Source organism: Oscarella lobularis, chromosome 7 (genome assembly GCF_947507565.1).
Source record: "Oscarella lobularis chromosome 7, ooOscLobu1.1, whole genome shotgun sequence".
Lineage (NCBI taxonomy): Eukaryota > Metazoa > Porifera > Homoscleromorpha > Homosclerophorida > Oscarellidae > Oscarella > Oscarella lobularis.
The window spans coordinates 1,872,698-1,890,101 of record NC_089181.1 but is presented as its reverse complement, the minus strand read 5'-3'; the positions used below and the strand labels follow the sequence as shown (position 1 = coordinate 1,890,101).

The 17,404-nt window shown below is 48.5% G+C and overlaps 6 protein-coding genes across 8 annotated transcripts; 2 read left to right on the top strand and 4 right to left on the bottom strand.

Moving 5' to 3' along the window:
- Nucleotides 1-10: 10 nt before the first annotated feature.
- Nucleotides 11-1,211, top strand: LOC136189004 (deoxyadenosine kinase-like). The gene is made up of 5 exons (XM_065976847.1): nucleotides 11-298; nucleotides 347-451; nucleotides 570-649; nucleotides 698-925; nucleotides 983-1,211. Exons 1-5 carry the CDS (start codon nucleotides 47-49, stop codon nucleotides 1,068-1,070), a joined length of 753 nt encoding a protein of 250 aa, XP_065832919.1. The 5' UTR covers nucleotides 11-46; the 3' UTR covers nucleotides 1,071-1,211.
- LOC136188987 (WD repeat-containing protein 81-like) lies at nucleotides 1,082-7,800 on the bottom strand. Its single transcript, XM_065976822.1, has 14 exons — nucleotides 7,608-7,800; nucleotides 7,374-7,549; nucleotides 7,147-7,312; nucleotides 5,215-7,011; nucleotides 2,847-5,161; nucleotides 2,645-2,694; nucleotides 2,538-2,594; nucleotides 2,267-2,490; nucleotides 2,082-2,209; nucleotides 1,964-2,031; nucleotides 1,765-1,904; nucleotides 1,604-1,703; nucleotides 1,456-1,553; nucleotides 1,082-1,391 (listed from the first exon to the last, which is right to left on the bottom strand). The coding sequence occupies exons 1-14, from the start codon at nucleotides 7,713-7,715 to the stop codon at nucleotides 1,263-1,265; spliced, it is 5,556 nt and encodes a 1,851-aa protein (XP_065832894.1). The 5' UTR covers nucleotides 7,716-7,800; the 3' UTR covers nucleotides 1,082-1,262.
- On the top strand, nucleotides 7,528-10,329 carry LOC136188990 (uncharacterized). 2 transcript variants are annotated; one of them, XM_065976828.1, is made up of 6 exons: nucleotides 7,528-7,825; nucleotides 7,890-8,120; nucleotides 8,170-8,251; nucleotides 8,307-8,426; nucleotides 8,487-9,151; nucleotides 9,242-10,329. In XM_065976828.1, coding segments are annotated over exons 2-6 (1,824 nt in total). In that variant the 5' UTR covers nucleotides 7,528-7,825; nucleotides 7,890-8,118; the 3' UTR covers nucleotides 10,197-10,329. The 2 variants fall into 2 exon arrangements, with proteins under 2 accessions (XP_065832900.1, XP_065832899.1); XM_065976827.1 differs by lacking the exon at nucleotides 7,528-7,825 and having other exon boundaries at nucleotides 7,836-8,120.
- Nucleotides 8,069-11,909, bottom strand: LOC136189002 (tubulinyl-Tyr carboxypeptidase 1-like). Of its 2 annotated transcripts, XR_010670342.1 has the most exons (13): nucleotides 11,698-11,909; nucleotides 11,553-11,641; nucleotides 11,444-11,500; nucleotides 11,324-11,398; nucleotides 11,193-11,270; nucleotides 11,045-11,138; nucleotides 10,949-10,994; nucleotides 10,812-10,891; nucleotides 10,674-10,757; nucleotides 10,427-10,503; nucleotides 10,253-10,373; nucleotides 9,234-10,192; nucleotides 8,069-9,145 (listed from the first exon to the last, which is right to left on the bottom strand). XR_010670342.1 is itself a non-coding variant. In XM_065976845.1 (11 exons), exons 1-11 carry the CDS (start codon nucleotides 11,893-11,895, stop codon nucleotides 10,325-10,327), a joined length of 927 nt encoding a protein of 308 aa, XP_065832917.1. In that variant the 5' UTR covers nucleotides 11,896-11,909; the 3' UTR covers nucleotides 10,218-10,324. The 2 variants fall into 2 exon arrangements, 1 of the variants encoding a protein (XP_065832917.1); XM_065976845.1 differs by lacking the exons at nucleotides 8,069-9,145; nucleotides 9,234-10,192 and having other exon boundaries at nucleotides 10,218-10,373.
- Nucleotides 11,910-12,021: 112 nt separating this feature from the next.
- On the bottom strand, nucleotides 12,022-13,706 carry LOC136189081 (transmembrane protein 104-like). The gene is made up of 3 exons (XM_065976925.1): nucleotides 13,449-13,706; nucleotides 12,587-13,312; nucleotides 12,022-12,535 (listed from the first exon to the last, which is right to left on the bottom strand). Exons 1-3 carry the CDS (start codon nucleotides 13,704-13,706, stop codon nucleotides 12,065-12,067), a joined length of 1,455 nt encoding a protein of 484 aa, XP_065832997.1. The 3' UTR covers nucleotides 12,022-12,064.
- Nucleotides 13,700-17,213, bottom strand: LOC136189080 (uncharacterized). Its single transcript, XM_065976923.1, has 6 exons — nucleotides 16,985-17,213; nucleotides 16,219-16,926; nucleotides 15,708-16,161; nucleotides 15,027-15,277; nucleotides 14,243-14,962; nucleotides 13,700-14,187 (listed from the first exon to the last, which is right to left on the bottom strand). Exons 1-6 carry the CDS (start codon nucleotides 17,198-17,200, stop codon nucleotides 13,717-13,719), a joined length of 2,820 nt encoding a protein of 939 aa, XP_065832995.1. The 5' UTR covers nucleotides 17,201-17,213; the 3' UTR covers nucleotides 13,700-13,716.
- Between the last annotated feature and the right edge of the window lie 191 nt (nucleotides 17,214-17,404).

Genomic DNA, 17,404 nt, shown 5'->3' with positions numbered 1-17,404 from the left:
TCTCCCGTATAAGCGCCAAACTTTAACGAGCGCGCGCAAAACGACGATGATGGTCGGAGATGACCTCGAAACGGCGAAAGACGTCGATTCGAGACAGAAACTGCTTACAATGGATCAGAGAAACAGCTCGAAAGATCTCTTCATCTCCATCAGCGGCCTAATCGGCGCCGGAAAGACGACGTTGGCCACGGCGCTCGCCAAGCGCATGCAGCTGCCCTGTTTCTACGAACCGGTCGTCGATAACACGTATCTAGACGACTTCTATCGAGATCCGGCTCGCTACAGCTTTCCTTTGCAGGCAATAGGGGAAGGGGGCCCCTCCTTACGATCTAACCCGTTTTCTTAGATTTATCTGCTTAACAGACGGTTTCAACAGCACCAGCAGATAATATGGCAAGGGCAAGGCGGCGTTCAAGACAGAACAATATACGAAGATTCCGTATTTGCTAAGGTGGAGCTTTCTATGAGAGAACAGTAGACTACTACTAAAGTCCCCTATATGTACTTACGACTTACCGTACTGGCTTTATGTTGTAGTCTAGAATTAAACAACTGCATGTCCTCTGTAGGTTCTACGAGACTCTGGGATGATGGAAGAGAGAGAATACCAAACGTATCTCTCTCTCTTCAGCAACATGTCCAATTTCATGTACGCAGTCGCAGTCTCACAAAAATGTGGCTCTCTAATTAATTATAGGAAAAAACCGAACCTGATTGTGCATCTCGACGTGAGTCCAGAGGAGAGCCTTCGACGCGTTCAAGCTCGCAAACGCGAATGCGAGTCGACTCTGTCTCTCGACTATCTTCAGCGTCTTCACGTGGCCTACGAGGAATTCGTTGGGGACATAACGCGGATCATACCCGTCATACATGTCAATTACGAGACGTTTCGCACCGCAGAGGAAATGGCTGATATGATAATACGGTTAATTAGTTAGAGAATATAATACAATGATTGCGTTAAATTTTACTTTTTCATCAGGGAATATTCGCAGATGACGTCAGTTCGTCGCGTTGATTTTCGTCAACGAAAGCCGGATCACACGGCAACGGTCGCTGGCAAGGACTGAAGCGTTGCGTATTTTAGACTCTTTTACATAATATTCCAAATACAATGAGAAAGCCAATTTTAGTGTCTCGTCATTTTTCGCGTTCGTAATCGTTAGAGTACGGAGCCTGATATTATGGAACTTTGTATCGCGATAATAATTGACTTTAAATTGCATTTCTCTCGCGGTTAACCTCCATCAAGTAAAATTAATCTACGCTAAGTGAAGAATTTGACCGCTATCCGTGCCGACGAGAAATTCTCTGCTAAGCGGCAGCAACTCAAGAGACGTTAGACTGTTCTTCACCAAATCGGGCTTGACGCGATACACGTTGAACGAAGACTGGGGTGGGGGAGGGCATAAAATGAAAATAAAAACGCACTCTCAACCCTGTCCCACTTTATACCTGAGCATTGTAAACTGTGTGAATTCCCAGCTTGCTACCGCTCACTGTAACAATTTCGTCGCGGTAGACTTGCGCGTCGACTACGCCTTCGTTGTGACCTAGGGAGAAACACTTGAATTTCTACTCCCTTCGACACTCCTCCTATTACCTCGTAGAACCGTTGCTAGAGATCCGGTGCTACTGTTCCATACGAACATGTGATCGTCTTGAGCAGCCGTGACGAAGCCGTGTTCGCCTGTTGGGCGAATCTGAGCAATCGCAGAGATAAACGTCCATGTGTCTTTTTCTTCCCTCATACATCCCTCATACCTTCACTACGTCTTCCAAGTGGGCCTTCCAAAATTTGACGGATAATCCCGTTCGCACGTCGAATAGGTTGAGCGCGCCCGTTGTGAAGCCGGCGATGAAGTAGCGACCTTGATTGTCGACGCATACGCAGCGTGGAGTGCCTGAGGGAGTCTCGAGATAAAAAAAAGCAAAGTTTCTCCAATCGTCGACATGAACGTGCCTGCTACGTTTTGAGTACAGAACATTTTCCAGTTGTGAACAAACTGACCAACTCGTATATCAGCAAACCTATAAAGAGAGAATTTTAAATTTTAAATTCCTCGTCTTTTTCTGCATACTGAAGGTAGTTATCTGCAGTTGCCGCTATAGCAACGGCGTGAGGAGACGGCATCGACGTCACGGCTACGATTGGACTTCGAAACGATTCGATGCAGCGCAATTGGTTGCCCTTGTCCGGATCCCATATCTACACAAATTCGAATTGGAAAGAAAAGAATAACGAAAGCGAAAAAATTGCCCGCACGTGTAGTGAAGTACACGTCGAGAGAACCGTATTCGTTCTCTCTATAAAATCGACTGCCAAAAGAGGTCTCTGGTGCTTGGAGTAGGTCAAAGGAGAAGAAAGTTCCGCCGATCCGTCGCCTTGACTCTTCAGCCCCCACAACTTTACCGTCTTGTCGCGGCCGCCGGAGAGGAAGAGCTGCTGCGAATCGACGGCACAAAGCGACTTCACCGAGCCGACGTGACCTTAAAGAGCAAATTATCCGAAGTTTCACTCACTCGCACTGCGGTACCAGTATAAGACTGTAATTTTAAACGCTCCAAACGATAAGGAGATCGAGGATGAGAACCTGAGAAAAAGACTTTTCGTCTACGTTATGACGACAAGACTGGGTTTTACCGCGAAGATTCTTCCAGTGTGTATACCAGGTTCCTTCTAAGCAACGTTCACTATACAAAGAAGGTAAAGGAAAGTATGTAAAACACAGCCTCACGTAAAGCACGTATCATAACTGAAGGCCAGGGGCGTATTACTCAGACAAACGCGCTACGCTTAGAGAAAGAAGCGCGTGGGCTTGCGAACAGCAGAATAAGAGACAAACCTTTCACTTTCAGTTGAAGTGCCGACGTCGAGACTTGACGTCGCGCTGGGAGTAAGTTTCCGATTAAATTCGTCGCGCGCCGCTGCAAATTGAGCAAGAACGTGATCGTCGTGAGCCAACGACAGTCGATCGCCGACAACGTCGTCGCCGCTGCCGCTGCCGCCGCCAACGTCGAGATCAATAAACCACGACGTCTCGCCGAAATGCACTTCATTCATTTCCAACCCTTCATCAGAATCCTCGTCGGACGAGCCGGGTCTGAGCGGATTGTTATAGGTCGCGTCGATCGACGCCATTTCGGCGACCGGAACGACATTCACAAAGACGCCGTCTTTGCTAGCGGACGATCCCTTCTCGTGTTGCTGCTGCTCGAGACTTCCGTACGCCAACTGTTCGATTAAATCGGCGTTGTAGAGAAGTCGACGCATGTTGATTTGTCCCATGAGCTGACATAACCGAAAGTAGGCCGACTGTGCGAAGGACGGCGTGAACACCGTCCTCAGCTGCTTCATCGCTTCGCCATTCATCAGAAAATCATCGGTTTCGTCCTTTTCCGCTTCGTCGACTTCACTTTGTAGCCCGTCGACGTCGTTTTCCGTCAGAGACGACGGCGGCGTATCGATGCCCAATTTTTCGTGTTTTTCCATGAGACTCCGTATGCGAAGTCGAGCAATCGAATCCGGTTCGAGCGCCGCCGTCGTCGGATAGAGACGATCGAAGGCGGAGAAGAATTGCTGGAGAGGAAAGGCGAGAACGGGTTGCGCCTCTTCGCGACCGAGACGCGTGGCGACGGCGACGAGCGTGTCGACGAGAAGTCGAGTGGCGGCGAGACGAACGCGACGACCGCCGGAGAACGAGTGAGTCGGCGACGAGACGACGACGATGATTCGTTGAAATATGACGCGACACATCGTTTCGATTTGATGCAGAAGCGTGATGTAAGGCAATTGGATGATGACTTGGCGAAGGAGAGCGACGGCCGACACGAGATTCAGCTCCGTTTTCGCATTCAGTCGCAATTCGCACGCTTTCACGCACTCCTCGACGTACGGAACGTACTGTTCCAATAAAATCGTCTTGCCGTAGATCGACGAGATGCGCATCAAGGATTTGAGCGCGGGAAACGATCGCGGAAACGCGCCGTCTCTCGACGTCAGTCCGGCCGAACCGAGTCCTTTCAAGAGCGGACCGACGAGATAATTCGACGTCAGAACGGGTCCGATGAACGAGCACAGCCAACGAAGCGTGTCCATGGCGACCTGCGAGACGTCGACTCGACCCGGCGAAACGACGCCGCTGCCGCGACGAAACTCCGCCGCCGTCGTCGACTGTTCGCCGCTCGTTTCGGAAACGTCCGTCGCACTTATATTAACCCAATCGTCGGAATCGGCGATTTTAGAAGGCGAAGCGGACGGCGTCGTCGTCGTCGTCGTCACGTCGTCGCCGTCCGTTTCTTCCGTCGAAGCGACGTTCTTTCTCGGCACGTCGCGATCGACGCTCGTTCTCATACTCTGACTTCCGCTTCGCAATGCATCGCCGTCGTTCGACGAGTTGACGATCGCTCCGACGATAAATCGACTGAAACGCTCCAAAAAGCCTTCCATGCCGAAACCGGTTATCAATTGGCGTATAAAACCGACGTAGAGAAGTCTCGCGTGCGCCTTCGGGTCGGGCGGATTTTCCATCAGCGTCAGAAGTGGCTTGAGAAAAAGCCCGAACGTTCGACGACGACCCAATCGACGAGAAATCTCGCCGAAAAAACGCACGGTCGCCGAAAAGCGCGTCGCGTCGTCGCCGAAGAGCGGCAGTAGAAACGGGAGCAGAACTTCGAAGCCGTCGGCGTCGAGCGTGCGAAAGAGACGATTGTAGTTCGCGACGACGTCGACGGGACTCTGGTGCGTCCAACCGGCGGCAGCCGACGCGTGCATGTCCGTCTCGCTAACAAAAACGCGCAGGCACTCGTAGAGCATGGGAAAATAGGAAGGAAACGGTAGGAGAGCGTGAAACGGCGAGAGAAGCATGTCGCTTCGTAGGTGATGCATCAGCATCGCGACGTCGCGAATTTTTCGTCGATGCGGACCGACTGCGACGACGACGACGTCGAGAAAGTCGCGAACGAATAGAGGCACGACGATTTCCCTCGAGGCGATCAGTCGACGAGAGCGGAGGAGACGTTCGTCGAGCGTCGCCGACGGCGACGCCGTCGTCGTTTTCTCGGGGGCGAGCATGTCGACGATTAGACAGGCGAGATAGCGAACGTCGCGACGAACGAGCGAGTCGAATAGCAGATGCGAATAGTCGGCGTCGACGAGTTCCTACACACGCAAAATAAAAGAAAAGAAGTCAAGTCGTTGTTTGGCTCTCTTACCAAGCCTTTCAGACACGATTGGTTGAACGAGCCGATGAGTTCGAGTTCGCGCAACAGAGCGAGCGGATCAAAGTTACGCGGCAATTCGATGGGAGGAAGATCGGGCGAAGCCTGCTGCTTCGCTTGCGCCGTTTGCCCGCTCCGCTGCCGTCCAAACAAATTGGGAAATTTGCCGCCGCCGCCGCCGCCGCCGCCGCCCAATGGATCTGACGGCGGCGGCAGATCGGAAACATCGTCCGGCTGAGGCGACACTTTCCGTTTCGCGTCGGCGTCGTCTCGAATCGCCATCGCCACTTTGGCCGCCGGATACTCGACAACAATTCCGTCTCCGAGAAGTGGAGAAGAAGTGCCGCCGACAGCGGCGGCGACGACAGTCGAATTCCGACGCGACGTCATCGGCGACGGCCCGTCAGGAGTAGTGTCGCCAACGGCAGACAGCTGCGAAGGCCGACGAATCCCGCCACCGCGCGTCGACGCCGCCAAACGCGACTCGGTTCGCAAACAGGCGGTCAAACATCGCGCAAAGCCGCGCCGTCGCGGATGCGGCTTGGTAAAAAGTTGAACGACGCCGCGTCCCGTCGGCAAAGCGCGATCGTCGACCAACGACAAGTAGACGTTCTTGTCGTCAATCGCCGCCGAACCGGATAACTTGTATCCAAACGTGACGTCGATCCAGTGGTGCAAGTTCTCCGACACGGGCTGACTCTCGAGCGCGGCGCGATGCTTCGCGACGAAATCCTCCGGCGACGACGCCCACGCGGGCACCTCGAGATCGGGCAGGTCGGGATGAATCGAATAGAAGACGAGCGGATCGGTGAAGAATTGCGGTATGCATTCGTCCGGCGTCCACGACTGCATGCGCTGAATGGAGACTGGGTACTCGTTGGGCACCCAATTGGGTCGAACGTGGGCGCATAGCGTCGCTTTGGGAACGCGCCGCGCCATGTAGACGTAGTAGGTGAGATCGGATAGTACGTCGGTGACGTGATGCGGCGGGACGTCGACCTGGTGAGCGTTCATCGCGTCACCGCCGCCTAGATACGTCGTCGACGCGTCGTAGGTCAAATCCAATTGGCCGTCGCCCTTGTTCAAGCGAAATTTCGATTTGGTCAAATCGCGCCAGCCGTCGAACGGCTGCGAGAAGTCCATGATCCACGGCACGACGGGATGATGATTGGGATTGCCCATGCGACGACCGGCGGCCGCGTTCAATGCCATTAGATAGTCGAAGTTGGACATTTCGCCCGATATCCATCGTCTCGAATCGGCAATCAAGCTCTTTTTTTCGTCGTCGGCGTCGCTGCCGTTGTTCGTTCTAGACGGCGCTGACGTGCCGCCGCCGACACCGGTTCTCGTGTCTTTATTAAGCTTTTCCGCTTCTTCTTGTTCGGTTACGAAAAATCGAGGCAATGGAACACGAATCCAGAGATTCTTATTGACGACCACTCCATTGATTGTCAGGCGACCGTGAGCGATGTTATGAGAGTGAAGCTCGCGGAGGGCCTGTAATAGCTGATAGATAATGAAGAGCTGTTTGACGGTCGACGTGTCGAGCACGGCCGGAGTGAACGTGACCAATTCCTTGAGAGTGTGCGTCTCGTAGGGATGAACAAAGAAGAAGGCATTCTTGCCTTCGAGTGCACAGAACATAGAAAGAAGGTTAGGATGACAGAGGCCTAGAGACGGAATTTGGTCGTCCGCGTCGTCGTCGCCGTCGTCGCCGTCGTCATTTGATGAGGAAGAAAGAGTGAGTAGAGTGCAGGAGTAAATGTGGCGAACCAAATCGGAAACATAGCCCTGCGTAGAAAAAGAGAATGATGAAGAACAATGAGCCGCCTAATACTGGAAACTTTGTAAGAGGGGCTCCAGCACCCCACTCAACTCATTATAGTTTTATAAAAGAGCATTATCTAAGAGTCTACGTCATCTTACCGACGTCACGCTTTTCGTTTCTCGCTGCTTTTCAGTCAATTTAAATCGTTCAAACTGCTTCCAGTAACGATTGTTTTCGGCGTCACAAACTCGTTGAAGGTACGACATGACGGACGGATTGCCGACGTCGTCGTCGCTCGTCGGACTCGGCACAGGAAACGTCAATCTGCAAATCAAAAAAAAAGAATTTATTCAATTAATTATTTAATTAAATTAACGTCTCGTACCCGCTGACGAGTCGAGCGTTCTTGGGAACGCACGTGACGTAGACGAGCAGCATTCGATTGTCGGAGACAACTCCATTTTGCACGATCGTCTCACGATCTTGCTCGGAAAGATCGGTGGTACGAGGTCGAACGACCTTTCCCGAGCGCGCGAGACGATTCAACCATCTCACGGGGACCTCGATGGAGAGATAGAAAGGATCGAATGCCCGTTAGAAGGCTCGCGTGCAGATCTACCAGGCACTTGGCACTCAGTCCGGAAGGATCGCGATCGAGTGCGAGATCGACGTCACACGGCGAGAGCAGGAGCTCCGATTGAAGGACGCTGAGTGTGTCCGTGTCCATCGTTGGGACGTCGAAACTGGGTCCGAGTTTCTTCTTGCGCACGCGTTTTCGAGAAGATGGCTATGGAGGCGACGAGGAGGCGGTTGTTTTTATACGGGCACTTCACGATCGTGAGTAGATGCACATTATGAGTAAATTTTGCACCTCGGGCCTTTTTCTGTTTCTTCTTGCAAGTGTGACGGTGGCCGACGTCAGCTTTTATGTTGCAACAAATGGAAATGACGCCTGGTCTGGTAAACTGCCTCAGCCGAATTCCGACAAGACAGACGGTCCATTTGCTACACTTGATCGTGCTCGAGAAGCGTCTCGAGCCTTCCTAAACAAGGAAGACGTTAAAATTGAAATTTCTCCTGGAACCTATAGGCTCAACGAAACACTAATCATCACTGCAGAAGATAGCAGCATGTAAGTAAATGCAACAACTGTGTAGTTCTACGCATTTCATTGTATCAAGGACAACAACGGTTACGTATCGTTCGGCATCTTCGACGGAAAGACCGGTACTGAGTGGAGAGCACGATATATCTGGATGGAAGGTTGCCTCTTCTTGCATTCCAACGTCAGTCCCTTCTAATGCAAAGCATACATTAGGTTGATTCAGCAGGTCGGTGGGTGACGTCTGTTCCTGTTCCTGGTGCCTTTAACATAACGCAGCTCTTTGTCAATGGCCAGAGACGACGAATAGCCCAAATACCAAACACCGGCTACTTGGTAAGAGTATTGATAACTGTACAATTAATACCTTACCTAGCTAGCTACCACTTTTACTAGCACTGGGCCTCACCAATAGAACCGTGCTCGACTTCTCGGCCATTGGACTATACTCATATGTTCAAGTCTCTGCTCCAACGCACGGCATGTCCACCGATTGACAGCTGGGGCTTCGTCTACAATGCCACCGACATCGATCCCAGCTGGACGAACTTGCACGACGTCGAGATTCTACTCTTTCACGCGTGGACGGCAACGTGGCACAACATCGACGCCGTCTACACGCACAATCGCACCGTTCAATTCAAACAAGAAAGCCACTACGGGGCGGGATGGAACGAAGCGGCGTCCGGAAGACGATACACGGTGACGAACGTGTACGAAGGACTCGACGAGCCGGGAGAATGGTATTTCAACCGGGCGACGCGCCAACTCACCTATATGCCCATGAAAGGCGAAACGCCGACGACGACTACGGTCGCTGCGCCCTATCTCGACGCCATCGTACATTTCCAAAACGCAACCAATGTGAATCTCGAGGGAATCGAGATTCGCTTTGCAACAGACGGACCCGGAAATCGACAGGAATATCGCGCGACATCAGCTGCTATAACAATCGAAGACTCGCGAGGCATTTCCATCGTGACATGCTCCGTCGCACAGGCGGGGGCCAACGGTATTTCGATACTCGGAAAGAGCAGTGACGTCCAAATTGACTCCTGCAGGCAAGTAAAAGAATATTAGACGCGGTTTTTACCTATAAACTGATAAGCCTACTAATTAAACCTATTGATTAATGTCTTTTACCTATATAGAGTCTCCGATGTCGGTGGAGACGGAATTAGCACGGCAACGTCGACGAGTAACATTCTCGTCAATAACAGCATCGTCGATTCAGTTGGCTTCTATTTTCTCCAGCAACCGGCCGGCATACGAGTCCAAGGAATGGACAACATAACAGTTCAGTACAACGAGGTCGCCCACGTTCCGTACGGCGGCATACTCGTCGGTTGGCAACCGGGTTTCGGCCCCGATCGACAGCCGGACAAAAATCCCGTCTTCATAATTCGTTATAATCATGTCCACGACCACGGCATGGGCATACTGAGCGACTACGGCGGCATATACGTCAGCGCTGGCGTCGACTGCTGGCAGCCGCCCATCAAGGCCTCGTGCAACATGGCAACGCTCATCCATCAGAACATCATTCACGAAGCGCACTGTTTCAATTACGGTGGCGACGGCATATACACGGACGAGGCGGCCGGAGGCGTCATCGTTCAATACAACCTCGTCTTTGACGTCGATGCAACGGGAGTCTATTTTCATTGCGGAATGGGAAACGAAGCGTCGAACAATTTTCTCGTCGGGACGGATCGGCTCGGACATCGCGGCGCGCTCGGCGGATGCAATATGGGCGGGTTTAGCATTCAAGTGCCCCAGCGCTTCTCCTTCGTTCGAAATATCGTCGACGTCACGAGCAGCGCCGGCCACGCCATGGTCGGCACCGATTACACAAATACGACGTTTGATTATAATTTGTATCACAATACGTCGAATCCGTTGAATTTTGCCAATGAGAAGAGTTTCGAGCAGTGGCAGGCGTCCGGCAAGGACGTTCACTCCGTTATTGCCGATCCCCAATTTGAGTCGGCGGCGAAGGGAGATTATTATAGTCTTCGTTCGACGTCTCCTGCATTTAAGCTCGGTATTCAGCAAATGGATTACAAGTTGGTTGGTCCGCACGGGAACCCGTTCGTAGGGAACTAACGATAGATAGAACCATTTTTTTACGCTGCTGCACTTTTCGTATTTCTCTTTCTCACCTCGCGTGTTTGATTTGTACACAAGAAATATGCGTAAAAAATATGTAACAAGAAATAGTAAAAGTTCTGTACTTAGATTTTTACCTTATACCGATTTTGGGTCATTTTCTTCGCTTTCGACCTTCAATTTATTACTAAAACATTTAGTTGAGCGAACACTCCTTCTTTACGTACCTAGTAGTAGTTGGAGACGGAGACACCGGTGCCACTTTCAGTCTTTCTTCTTCTTTTGGTAAAACCGTACTAAACGTCTACGTCAGAAAACACCAAAAGTCAGACAACGACAGCTCTGAAGTCAGTAGGTAGAGGCAAAGGGAACAAATTACTCTTATTTTAATCAAAACTATACTTTTTAGGAAAAGAAGCTATTGGAAATGCGTTCGCGATACCCTATACTGTATAGTATATGCACTCTGCATGCCTTTGATTTCACTTCTCTGCTGAAGCGCTCGCACGTTTTCTTTAGCTCATCGTCCTTCGTTTTTCTCAAGTCGGCAGATGCATACTATAGACATAGGCGCGAGTTAGAGGACGAGGAGAAGAAATGCCGCCAGCGTACGCTCCAAACGATTTTTTCACAACTGCAAAGATCGTGGACGACAGGAATGCTAAACTTAACTTTCAGCACTTTATGCCAATCTAAAGGCGACAGAACATATGCCCTCGTTTCTCTGCGTTCGTCGCGTCCCCCCTTACATCGTTGATACGCAGTCCGAAAGTCCGCTACCATATCGTACAAAGACTATAAAAGAATAAGTGTGAATGCTATATAACCTTTGGATGATCACCTACTTTAAAGACCAAAGGCCTATACATTAGTTCATCGCGACGGCTCAGTCCTACGGCACCATACCTGCCCGCATGAACAAAGCCCAATACAATGTGCCTAGTAAACGGAGACGGCTACAGCAGAAAACGTCTTGGCTGACGCTCTTGCTACCTATGACAAGTGCCGTCACATTCCGTCTTGAAACGAATAGTAAATCGCTCCAGACTTGGAATGCCCGACGTCAAATAACTAAGAAAACCAGATTCTATTTCTTATTAGACCAATGCTATGCCAACTCTTACAGTCCTACAACTACAGCCTCTAAACATTTGATAGGCAATGCTTCTCTCATAATTTCCCTAGCCGTGTCCATGAGTCTAGATTACACGTGACATTCTAGTCGGGGACAAGAAAAGTCCTACCCACTAATTGGCCTGTGCTTCTTTATTTCAAAAAACTGCGTTCCCGTATGATTGTATCTAAAAAATTCAATGACGTCATACCTTTTTCACAAGATCTTTTCGAACTCACTGAAATTCCTTCAAGTAAGCTTGCACGGCGGCCAGTTTTTCTTCGACGCGAGCCAAGGAACCGAGATTGGGCAGCTGTGGAACAGGTACCTGAACGCGAAGGCTCAATTCGACTCTTCGATGAACAAACGAGTCGAGTAGTGTGCCTTCGGTAGGTTGGGATTTCCTTTTATCTCGTGCATGATGGCGTATCCTTTCGGATGAACTTTTACGACGTGATCCCACATCTTGTCGTTCGTCTCGTCGTCCAGCGGAAAGCCAGACTTGTTGACGTGCCACCAGTGACCCTCTTCGCCGTCGGCTTCGTCGTCGACGCCGTCTTCGACGTCGCCAAACAATGCCATAGTTTTGATTTGTTTCTCGGTGCAACGCGCGCTAGGTACATGGGTTTTGATAAATCATAGATATATGAGAGATAAATAAAATGACTGTGATAAAGGCAGAGTGATTAGAACAAGCCAAATCAAGTCAAATCAAGCAGACACCCACACAAAAAAAGATTGGGATACATATTCAGAAGGTAATGAAACCACCAATCAGAGCCACAGGGATTAGAAGTAAACAAATCAGGCAGGCACCCACACAATATTTGTGTCCAAACCAAGATGAATAGGGAGTGTCGCGATGTCCAATAGGAAAACCATGTTTTCCTAAAGTACGCTTCCAAACTACTCGCGATTTCAATTGTAAAGCTGCCGGAAATAAACCGGCCACAATAATAACAAAACAAGCAATTATCTTAATTACAGTCACCATATTAGTGATGTAGATTGAGCAAGTTGCTGATACAATTCCAACTAAAATGCGGCATACAGCTCGATCTGCCAAAGTGAATTTTCCAACGAAAAACTGAGATTCCAGTGTATTCGTTAAAATGGCCACGGCTGTGAAGCCACTCCAGAAGGTGTCGAAACTGGGAAACAGTAGCACAGCATATGACAGTATTCTTAATCCTGTGCTGTGCTCTGCACCAGTCAAGTCGGCCTAATCAATTAAATAAAACGATTCTTCATTTACAAACGAAATTTGCTTTACCCAATTTGCAGCAGCAAATTCAGTCACTTTAGATCCAAAACGCATTGCTACTGTTATCCCAACAATGCTATACATCAGAGAAAGTGCAATTGTCGTGGCAATTATAATGGAAAACATCTTCGATTTGTCTTTCAAGGGCTGTATGATGGAAGGTAAGTTCAAACAACATAAATAATAAAACGAGCAGACGGAAACCCCTTTCAGCCAGCCAGTCAGATCGAATCTAGTCCACGGCATGTTTTCCTGCGTAGACTTGGAGCCAAAAAATGAATAGACAATAATAGCTATCAAGATGACAAGTCGCATCAATCCCACCACCCATTGCACCACTTCCAAGTGACCCAATTCAAACAGAAAACCAAACAAGATCACCACAACAAGCATTAAAATTGAAATTGCATACGAATTCCAGCATGATCCATCTGGGTGAATAGCAAGACGAAAATCGCTGCTTGCGCACTTGGACAGGGTGTCGCCACTAAATGGAATGACAGTTGCCAATGCCGTGCCAGCAGGTATACACGAAATCCAAAAGACGAGGAACAAGTATGAAATGAGTACCAGAGCAACTGCGGAAGATGCAAGCCGACCGAAATAGATATGAGCGAGGTCGCAAAATTCGTATCGGTTTCTTGAACTGATCTCGCATAAGCAAAAGGGCCACGTCGGAGAGCTTTTGTCAATAGCACCACCGCTCTTTTCATTCTCTTCGATCCGCATCAAACCCTACAAGATCAATTGAATTAGGTACAGGAAGCCAGACCCCTCCCTCTTCGTGATGCAGACACGAAGACGACACAAAGAAAACAAAAAAAGACTCTCAAAGAAAGTCACTGCACTTATTGGGCAATGGCTTGCTTACTTCAGTTCTGGCTAGTGTCTCTAGCACCCACATTGACGTTGCCGTAGAGAGAAAGGCAAACACGGCAATCGTTAGTAGTAGATACACGACGCCGCTGTGCCAAACGACAAATGGAAAGTTTAGAAAGCCGCTTCCTGAAGCTACAAATATGAGGTTCGTCAAAAAGCAAGCGACTACGCCGTAAGAAGGAACTTCGTAGCGAACGTCCTGCATTTCTCCGCTGAGCGTATGTATACTCACGTGACACTCGATCGCCATTTGCATGACATCAAAAATCAACCATGCCACCGATCACTGCAACCGCTATTAGACTAAAGCAAACTAGACAGACGCCGACACAATACGAATGTCCCCAAAACGATGAGTACGGAGTATCAAGAACGCCTGTAGAAATATGATACGATTCTAATGTACGTCTCCACACTTTTCTTGATTGCAACTGAATCATAGCCGGGAAAAAGCCGCCAATAAAGAGAAGTAGAAGGGAAGTTAGTTTCATTGCAGTCACCATGTTCGTGACATAGATTGAGCAGATTGCCGGTAAAATGCTAACCGCAAAACGACACATGACTCGATCCTTCAGGGTAAATCTTCCAGCAAAAAATTGAGACTCGATTGAATTCGCCAACAAAGCGATAGCCAGCAAATTGCCCGATAACACATCAATACTGGGAAATAGAAACACAACGTATGCCATTACTCTCACTCCTACGCTGTATTTTTCACCAGTAAGTTTTACCTATAGAAAGATTAGTTAGCTAAATAAGCCAAAATTTATTCTTTTAATAAATTACCCAATTCAAAGCCGCCCACTCATTTACGTCAGATCCAAAACGAATTGCTACCGTTATTCCAACAACGCTATAAACAATAGCTGCTGTAAGAACAGTCGCAATTATAATCGAAAACGCGTTTGACTTGTCTTTCAACGGTTGAACGATGGATGGTAAGTTCTGACTACTCACAAAATAGAACGTGCACACCGAAATCCCCTTAAGCCACCCGGTCAGATGAAATGCAGTCCACGGGACGTCGTTTTGCGTGGACAGAGAGCCAACAAACGCATACACAATGATAGTTATCAAGACGACAAGACGAATCAATCCCATTCCCCACTGAATCACTTCCAAGTGACCCAATTCGAAAGGAATCACAAGCAAAACAAACGCAATAAGTAACACAACCGAGACTGTATATGAATTCCAGCACCGTCCGCTGGGATGAGTAGCAAGAAGAAAGTCTTCGCTTGTGCACTGAGCTAGGAGAGGACCATCAAAAGGAATAACGCTCGCCAATGCGGTGCCAACAGGAATCGACCCAACCCAGATGCAAATGAAGAAGTATAAAAGAAGTGCCAGAGATACTGCCACAGATGCAAGTCGACCAAAGTAAATTTGGGCTAAATCGGAAAATTCGTATCGTCGCTTTGAGCTGATTTCACTTAGATAGAAATGCTTATTTGGAGATCCGTTGTCGGCGATGACCTCGCCGTTCATTTGAATGCGCTTCAAACCCTGTCAAGCGTTACGATACTGAATTGGGGCAATGCGGCACACCGAGTGTATGAAACCGTCTTACTTCCGTTCTAGCTAACGTCTCCAGAACCCACAACGATGCTGCAGTCGAGAGAAAAGCGAATACTACAATTGTGGCGAGAAGATAGGCAATTCCGCTGTGCCAAACGACAAACGGAAAGTTGAGAAAGCCACTGGCTCCCGTAACCCATACGAGGTTTGTGAGAAAACAGGCGACTACGCCGTAGAGAGGAACATCGTATTGAGCCTCGTGTTCCATCGTTGTTTGTACGGAAGTAACGACGGCGACGGGATTTCAGTTCGGAGAACCCGGATCACCGTATAAGTAGTGCGGCCCTTTCTAGCTAACCGTTTTACCGTAAAATACGTGCACACCACGGTGATGGCGTGCGCAGGATAAAATTGCAGAAAAAACGTATTTCAGTAATTTTATTTTGAATATTTTTCAACGAAAATTAATTTTTAACTTCTATCGCTTATTTTAACAAACTTATCTGCTACTGTAGTTATATCCTTTTCCACGAACAAAATCGTCTTTCTTTCTTTCTTACTTATACAGTATATTTATTTATTTTTCCAACATTTTACTGTAGGTGTCAGCCTCTAGCAACGTATAGCCGGAGACACAAAGAGCTAGGACGTACAAATACAGCAATTACAGGACAGGTACATACCAGTCAACGCGCACCTCCGCATAAATCATGCACTCAAAAATCGACCATACCGCCAATCACTGCAACCGCAATTAGAACAAAGCAAACTAAACTCACGCAAACACAATACGGATGTCCCCAAAAGGACGAATACGGAGTATCTAAATTGCCAATGTAAATATCCTGTGCTTCTAATGTACGTCTCCACACTCGTCGAGATTGCAACTGAATCGCAGCCGGATAAAAGCCACAAAGGAAAATAATCACAAGTGATTCTAATTTGATAGCGTTAACCATATTGGTGACATAAATTGAACAAATTGCTGGTAAAATTCCTGCGGCTAAACGACACACGGCTCGATCCTTCAAGGTAAATCTTCCAGGAAAAAATTGAGACTCGATTGTATTCACTAGCAAAGCGATAGCCACCAAATTGGTCAACAAAGTATCGATGCCAGGAAATAAAAATACAATGTATGCCATTGCCCTCACACCTGAGCTGTATTCTTTACCAGTAAGTTTTACCTGAAGAACAACAGCTGATTAATTAATTAATTAATTATATAAGCCTTCTCTTATTACCCAATTCAGAGCTGCCCACTCGTTTACGTCAGATCCAAAGCGAATCGCGACTAGTATTCCAACAACGCTGTAAACGATAGCTGCTGTGAGAACTGTCGCAATTATAATCGAAAACATGTTTGACTTGTCTTTCAACGGTTGAACGACGGATGGTAGGTTTTGACAAGCCAGAAAGTAGTACATGCACACAGAAATACCTTTCAGCCACCCGGTCAGGTGAAATTTAGTCCACGGCACGCTCTTTTCTGTAGACAGAGAGCCGACAAACGCATACACAATGATAGTTATCAAGACGCCAAGGCGAATGAATCCCATCACCCATTGCATCACTTCCAAGTGGCCAAGTTCAAATGGAAGCACAAGAGAAACGGCCACAATAACCATCACAACTGAGACTGTATACGAATTCCAGCATGGTCCATTGGGATGGATGGCAAGGCGAAAGTCTTCGCTTGTGCACTGAGCTAGGAGACGACTGTCGAAAGGAATAACAGTCGCCAATGCCGTGCCAATAGGAATTAACCCGATCCAAATGCAAATGAATGAGTATAAAATAACGGCCAATGATACGACCGCAGACGCAAGTCGACCGAAGTAAATTCGGGCTAGATCGGAGAACTCGTATCGTCGGTTTGAGCTGATCTCGCATAGATAGATAGGAGAAACGCCGTCAACGATACCAGAGTCTGTTCGAATTCGCTTCAAACCCTGCCAAAAGCATCAGTTAGGCACGGCGTATCAAGCAAACGCGATTTAATTGCCTCACTTCTGTTCTAGCTAGCGTCTCCAGCACCCACAGTGATGTTGCAACCGAGAGAAGAGCAAATGACGCAATCGTGGCAAGAAGATACGCGAATCCACTGTGCCAAACGACAAACGGAAAGTTGAGAAAGCCACTGGCACTAGTAACCCATATGAGATTTGTGAGAAAGCAGGCAATGGCGCCGTAAGAAGGAACATCGTACTGAACTTCGTGATGCATTCTTCTCAGAATAATCACGAGACTGCGGGAAAAGATTACTGGTGTTGGCGATGTGCAACACTTGGTCTCTTTGTGTGTCAGAGATCCTTGAGCTAATTACTAGCTACCTGTTCTTCGTCAAATTGTAAAGGCGAGACGCCAAATACAACAAAACCCGCCCTGAGCATTGCTCTGCGCTTTGTTTAGCGGAGAGCACGAGAAAAG